This window comes from Saccopteryx leptura, chromosome 4, assembly GCF_036850995.1.
Source record: "Saccopteryx leptura isolate mSacLep1 chromosome 4, mSacLep1_pri_phased_curated, whole genome shotgun sequence".
NCBI classification, from domain to species: domain Eukaryota; kingdom Metazoa; phylum Chordata; class Mammalia; order Chiroptera; family Emballonuridae; genus Saccopteryx; species Saccopteryx leptura.
In genome coordinates this window covers 222933981-222941265 of record NC_089506.1, presented here as the reverse complement: position 1 = coordinate 222941265, position 7285 = coordinate 222933981, and the positions used below count along the sequence as shown (strand labels likewise).

The window sequence follows — 7285 nt, the reverse complement described above, 5'->3', positions numbered from 1 at the left end:
AAGAGAGAGACAGAGAGGAAGGAGAGGGGGAGGGGTGGAGAAGCAGATGGGCGCTTCTCCCGTGTGCCCTGGCCGGGAATCGAACCCGGGACTCCTGCACGCCAGGCCGACGCTCTACCACTGAGCCAACCGGCCAGGGCCATATTTAAACCACTTTAAACTCCTACAAAACTAGCTTTTCTTCTCCACGGCTCCCGCCAGCATCGAAGCTGCATGGAGCGCTCCGCAGCGCGGACGTGGCGCCAGAAGGAGGCGGAAAGCTGGCGCTGAATGAGGCAGCGGGGTCACAGTTTCTTAGTGAGGCGCCGTCTCCCGCAGGCGCACCGCGGGCGCTGAGCCGGGCGGCCGTGGCCTCCGGAGCAGTAGAGCGGGAGCAGTAGAGAGGGCGGGTAGAGAGGCCGGCGCGCCGCGGGGGCTGCTGGGAAAATCTCGCCCGCGCCGCCATCTTGCCCTCCGGTCAGCCGGCCGTGACCGTGCTTCGGGGTCAGCGGGAGCCATGAAGCTGCTCGGCCGCGCGGGGTCCCTCTCGGTGAGCGCAGCCGGCGGGCGTGGGGAGGGTCCGGGGGCCGCTCGTCAGCAAGGGGAGGCGAACCGGGGGTGCCCGGTGTGCGGGCCCGGGCCTCGGACTCCGGGCTGCCCTTCATTCCGCTGGATCCTGCGGGCAGCGCGGGCGCGGTGGGCCGGGCCGGTGCGGGGTGCAGCGGGGCCCCGCTGCCGGGAGGCCCGGGGACGGAGAGCGCGGAGGGGAAGCGAGCGGGCGCGGCCCCGCTGAAGGTCACCGCTGCCGTCGCCCCGGGACGTGGTGACCGCGCGTCTCTCCGTGTCCTTGGAGCCGCCGCCTCCGCGCCAGGGGAGGCCGCTGTCACTTGGGGAAGACCCGGGCGGCACCGTCGTGTCCCCGGGCGGCGCTGGGTCTCCAGGGCGGAGGGCGAACGCTGTTTAAAAGTTCGGCTGGTCTGACCAGGCGGTGGCGCAGTGGATAGAGCGTCGGACTGGGATGCGGAGGACGCAGGTTCGAGACCCCGAGGTCGCCAGCTTGAGCGCGGGCTCACCTGGTTTGAGCAAGCTGACCAGCTTGGACCCAAGGTCGCTGGCTCGAGCAAGGGGTTACTCAGTCTGTTGAAGGCCCGCGGTCAAGGCACATATGAGAAAGCAATCAATGAACTAAGGTGTCGCAACGAAAAACTGATGATTGATGCTTCTCATCTCTCTCATTTCCTGTTTATCCCTCTCTCTGACTCCCTCTGTCTCCGTAAAAATGAAAAGTTCGGTGGAGGCCCTGGCTGGTTGGCTCAGCGGTAGAGCGGCTGCCCCGCGTGTGGAAGTCCCGGGTTCGGGGATGGGTTCAATTCCTGGTCAGGACACACAGGAGCCTCCCCTCCCCCTTCTCTCTCTCTCTCCTGCTCCCGCAGCTGTGGCTCTAATGGTTCGAGCAAGTTGGCCCCAGGTGCTGAGGCAAGACATCGCCCCTGCTGGGCTTGCCCTGTGGGTCCAGGTTGGGCTGCCTGCAGGAGTCAGTCTCCCTGCCTCCCTGCCTCCCCGCCTCTCACTTAATGAAGATAGATAGATACATGCATACATACATACATAGCTAAGATAGGTAGATTTTAGATCGATAGATACAAACAAGTAGATAGATGATATAGATAGATCAGATAGATAGAGACTAGACTAGATTAGATTAGATATCTTTAATAGCCCGGCCTGGCTCAGTGTGCTCCCCAGGGAATAGTTGGCACTATCTGGAAGCATTTTGTGGTTTGTAACAGCCTGATGCAGGAGAAGTGCTGGGGCATCTAGAGGTCAGGGGTGGCTGACACCCTGCAGGACACAAAGATAGCCGCTGCCCACACACACACACACACACACACACATATAGCAAAAACTTTCCCACGTCCCACCCAGGATGCCAGCAGCACCCGCGTGTTTACTACCTGCTGGAGGGAGGTGCAGAAGGCCAGGCACGGGAGTTTCCTGCGCTTCATGTTTAAATGCTGTGGCTTATACAAATGCCGGTAACGTAACCTGCAATTGTGTTACCCTTCCTGGCACGCCTAGACAAAGCAGTTACCTTTTAGGGACAGCATGTTAGACTGGCGAGAGACCTCACAGTCTCCATTCCGTCCAGGCTCACCTTCCAGTAGGGGGAAAAAATCAAAGAGAATAGTTGGAGAGTACCAATGTAAACAAATTGCAGCAGACTTCAAAGTTATTATTAATGTTTTTAATTAGAACATTTCAGAGAAAAATGAACACAGGTATGAAAAGAACTAATAACTGGTTTGAGTGGCACAGATTATGGGAAGCACATGATAACGGTGTCACTGTGCAGGCGCATTTGAGGGGAAGGTCCCTACATCTCACTTAGCAGTAGAACTATATATTATTCGTGTTTGAACTGCCATGCCCACGGGTCTTGAATTTTCATTTTTGAGAAAGCAAAAGTCAAAATTACAAGTAGGGCTAAAACTATACCATACTCTACAAACAAATTTGATGATAAAGCAAAGCTAATTGTAATCTGTATTAAAAAGTACTCAGAGCAAATGAAACTAGGACCCAGCCAGTGCACTGCTGCTGAAGGCACAGTAGAGTGCCCACGGTCCCCCAGATTTCATCATTTCACCTCAGCAGTAGCAAGTTTTATTTACTCTTAAATGCATATCCACTAGAAACTTTGTAAAAGGAGTAATCTAAACAAATTCTGTCATTGTATATCATTTGCCCCCCCCCAAACAAAGGAGTCATTATTTAACATTTAAGAGAAATGACCATCTGCTTCTCTTCCTCTCCCTCTCCCCCTTCTCTCTCTCTTCCCCTCTCGCAGCCAGTGGCTCAGTTGGTCTGAGAGTTAGCCTCAGGCACTGAAAATACCTCATTTGATTCAAGCATTGGCCCGTGATAGGGGTTGCCTGTCAGGGCACATGTGGGAGTCTGTCTATCTCTCCTCTCACTTAAAAAAAAAAGTTTTCATTAATATACTTTGTCTTTTTTTTTTTTTTTTTAGAGAGAGAGAGGGACAGAAAAACAGGAAGGGAGAGAGATGAGAAGCATCAACTCATAATTGTGGCATCTTAGTTGTTCGTAGATTGCTTTCTCATATGCGCCTTGCCCCGGGGGGCTCCAGCCGAGCCAGGGACCCCTTGCTCAAGCCAGCAACCATGCGGTCATGTCTGTGGTCCCACGCTCAAGCTGGTGACCTCGGGGTTTTGAATGCGTTCCCCAGAGTCCCAGGTCGGTGCTCCTGTCAACTGTGCCACCACCTGGTCAGGCTGCTTTGTCTTTTTTTAAAACTTACTAAAATGATTTAAAAGGTTGTCGTTTCAATAGGAAAATAGACTAAAACTCTGAGACTCTTTGGGCAGGTAAGGGAAGCGTAATGCTGACGTCAGTAGAGTGTAGGTGTGATCATTTCATTTCACACTTTTTCACACTCAGAGCCTTAGAGCTGGAAGGAGCCAGTTGAAGCTTTAATGAGACAGCTAAAAGGCAGAAGAAAATGAGGAATTCTTTATGTGGTAAAAGTGAACACATACTCAGAAAATTATAAAACATTGATAAAAGAAATCAGGGAAGATACAAGTGGAAGCATAGACTGCTCATGGTTAGGAAGAATAAACATCATTAAAATGTCTATATTACCCAAAGCAATTTATAAATTCAATGCAATACTGATTAAAATACCAATGACTTACTTCAAAGATATAGAACACATATTCCAAAAATTTATATGGAACCAAAAGAGGACACAAATAGCCTCAGCAATCTTGAAAAGGAAGAATAAAGTGGGAGGTATCACACTTCTGGATATCAAGTCATACTACAAGGCCATTGTACTCAAAACAGCCTGGTACTGGCATAAGAACAGGCATATAGATCAATGGAACAGAACTGAGATCCCAGAAATAAACCCACAGCTCTATGGACAACTGATATTTGACAAAGGAGGTAAGAACATACATTGGAGTAAAGACAGCCTCTTCAACAAATGGTGTTGGGAAAATTGGACAGCTACCTGCAAAAATATGAAACTAGACCACCAACTTACACCATTCACAAAAATAAACTCAAAATAGATAAAACACTTAAATGTAAGCTGTAAAACCGTAAGCATCTTAGAAGAAAACAGGCAGTAAGCTCTCTGACATCTCTTGCAGCAATATATTTACTGATTTGTCTCCACGGGCAAGTGAAATAAAAGACAGGATAAACAAATGGGACTTTATCAAACTAAAAAGCTTCTGCACAGCTAAAGACAATAAGAACAGAATAAGAGACAAACTACACAATGGGAGAATATATTTGACAATACGTCTGATAAGGGGTTAATAACCAAAATTTATAAAGAACTTGTAAAAACTTAATACCAGGAAGACAAACAATCCAATTCAAAAATGGGCAAAAGAAATGAATAGACACTTCTCCAAAGAGGACGTACAGATGGCCAATAGGCATATGAAAAAAATGTTCAACATCACTAATCATTAGAGAAATGCAAATTAAAACCACAATGAGATATCACCTCACACCAGTCAGAATGGCGCTCATCAACAAAACAACGCAGAATAAGTGCTGGCGAGGATGTGGAGAAAAGGGAACCCTCCTGCATTGCTGGTGGGAATGCAGACCGGTGCAGCCACTGTGGAAAACACTATGGAGATTCCTCAAAAAACTGAAAATCGAACTGCCTTTTGACCCAGCTACACCACTTTTAGGAATATACCCCAAGGACACCATAGTACGGCTCGAAAAGGAGAAGTGCACCCGCATGTTTATGGCAGCATTGTTCACAATAGCAAAGATCTGGAAACAGCCCAAGTGTCCATCAGTGGACGAGTGGATTAAAAAGCTTTGGTACATATATACTATGGAATACTACTCAGCCATAAGAAATGATGACATCGGATCATTTACAACAACATGGATGGACCTTGATAACATTGTACGGAGCGAAATAAGTAAATCAGAAAAAACTAAGAACTATATGATTCTGTACATAAATGGGACATAAAAATGAGACTCAGAGACATGGACAAGGGTGTGGGGGGAAGGAGAGGGAGGGGGTTGGGGGAGGGGGAGGGGCACAAAGAAAACCAGTTAGAAGGTGACAGAAGACAATTGGACTTTGTGATGGGAATGCAGCATAATCAAATGTCAAAATAACCTAGAGATGTTTTCTCTGAACATGTGTACCCTGATTTATCAATGTCACCCCATTAAAATTAATCAAAAAATAAAAATAAAAAGACTAGAGAAAAAAAATGAACACATAGAATCTCGGTGCTCTTTCAGGCTCTACAAATCAAGTAAGTAAAGGTTGAAGAGAGGCGTGGGTAGAATGGTGGGTTAATAGGTCCATAATCAGTTTATCAGCTAAGTCTTCTCATGAAGCTCTTGTACCACTGAACGCCGGCTCTGACTCGGGCTCGCTGGGTTGCAGTACACTTTTATTTTCTGACAAATGTGTGTAACCTGTCTTTTTGTGTGTGTGTGTCTGTGTTTAGAGGTTTTATTCCCTCAAAGTTGCTCCCAAAGTGAAAGGCACAGCCGCGCCCCCAGGAGCCCCTCTGCACCCTCAGGACCTGGAGGTGAGTCCCGCTGGCCGCTCCCGCCCTTACGCACGCCTCAGCGCCTCGGCGGTAGAAAGACACTAATCACGTCTCTGCTTGACCTTGAACACAGTTTACCAAATTACCGAATGGCTTGGTTATTGCTTCTCTGGAAAACTATGCCCCAACATCAAGAATCGGCCTGTTCGTTAAAGCAGGCAGTCGGCACGAGGACTGCAACAACTTAGGAACCTCGCATGTGCTGCGCCTGGCGTCCAGTCTGGTGAGTGGACCACCGCCTCCGTGCGCTTAGAAATGCGCTTGGTCGTACAGAAAAGAAAAGCTCAAGGCCTGTCCCTGTGTTGGTTTGCTAGTGATTAGTAACATTCCTGCAGACTGAATGGCTTAAACTGGCTCAGTTGATTCTCTCCGAGTCCTAGGGGCTGGCCGTCACACCCAGGGTGGGTGTCAGTACAGCCTGCTCCCTTGTGGCTCTGGGGAGAGTTTCTCCTGGCCTCCGGGGTCCTGGTGGGGGGCGCGGGCCTTGGTGGTCCTGGCCGGCAGCTGCTTCTCTCCAGTCTCTGCCTCTTGTCCCTCGGCCTTTCCTCCACGTCTCTGTCCAAACTTTTCTCCTACTCGCCTATTCTGTTCCTGCGAGGTTTAGGGCTCACTGACCGAGTGTGGCCTCATTTTAAATGCGTTTGAAAAGACTTTTCAAGTGAGGTTCCAGTCACAGGTTCTGAGGACACTATGAGTCTGGGGGACACTATTCAAGCCTGTGTGGTCCCCTAATTGTAACATGAAGAAACCACAGAGAACCTTTAGATTAGTGTCCGTCTGAATGTCCTTGCTAGAGCATAAAAATCAGTAAAAAATTGTTTTTAAAAAGAAAATACCAAAAATGGAGAGAAAATTATCCTTTCTCTTATGCAAATCTCTTTCAGAACAGACTGATGAATCCAGTAAGCTTGTATTCGATAATGGAATTTTTGCCTAAATGTACTTACTGTAAAAATCTATACTTGTGTTTTTGGGGGAACTTTGTTTTATAATTCTTAATAAAAAGGATCCCCTTTTCAAGTAAAGTCCCTTTGAATCTAATGACAGGTACTAGATTATGACATATTGTGCTGTTTGGGAAACAGCATTAAAACTACTTAGGAAACAATTACTCTTTCTCTTTTCAGACTACAAAAGGAGCGTCATCTTTCAAGATAACCCGTGGAATTGAAGCAGTTGGTGGTAAATTAAGGTTTGTTAAAAATAAGTCACAGAAAATAAATAGTGAAAACACCAGCTAACATTCTATCGTAAGGGGACTTTTCTAGGCAGTTAAGGACTTCTTATAGAAGGCACAAGAAGAGAGACAGATGTATTCGACTACATCATGATGTAAAACATCTTTATGCTCTGAAGTAAAAATTTCATTATCTAGGAGTAGACATTTGCAACATACATAATATGGAGAGGATTCTTTGGGAAAAGAAAGAATTACAAATTAGGAAAAGAACAGAGAGGAGGTGGACGTTGCACACCTGTCCGACCTTTTCTGTCTGGAGCGGTCAGTGCGGGGGAGCTGGACTCTAGAGCTGGACTCTGGAGCGGTCAGTGCGGGGGAGCTGGACTCTGGAGCGGTCAGTGCGGGGAGCTGGACTCTGGAGCGGTCAGTGCGGGGAGCTGGACTCTGGAGAGGTCAGTGCGGGGGAGCTGGACTCTGGAGCGGTCAGTGCGGGGAG

The 7285-nt window shown here is 48.1% G+C and overlaps 1 protein-coding gene across 1 annotated transcript in view; it reads left to right on the top strand.

Moving 5' to 3' along the window:
• Positions 1-388: 388 nt before the first annotated feature.
• LOC136404002 (cytochrome b-c1 complex subunit 2, mitochondrial-like) overlaps positions 389-7285 on the top strand; it is a 32151-nt gene continuing 25254 nt past the window's right edge. Inside the window, exons 1-4 of the mRNA XM_066383457.1 lie at positions 389-529; positions 5505-5588; positions 5683-5832; positions 6737-6801. Of these exons, the coding sequence (XP_066239554.1) occupies positions 497-529; positions 5505-5588; positions 5683-5832; positions 6737-6801 (332 nt within the window). The 5' untranslated portion in view covers positions 389-496. The remainder of the gene's footprint in view (positions 530-5504; positions 5589-5682; positions 5833-6736; positions 6802-7285) is intronic.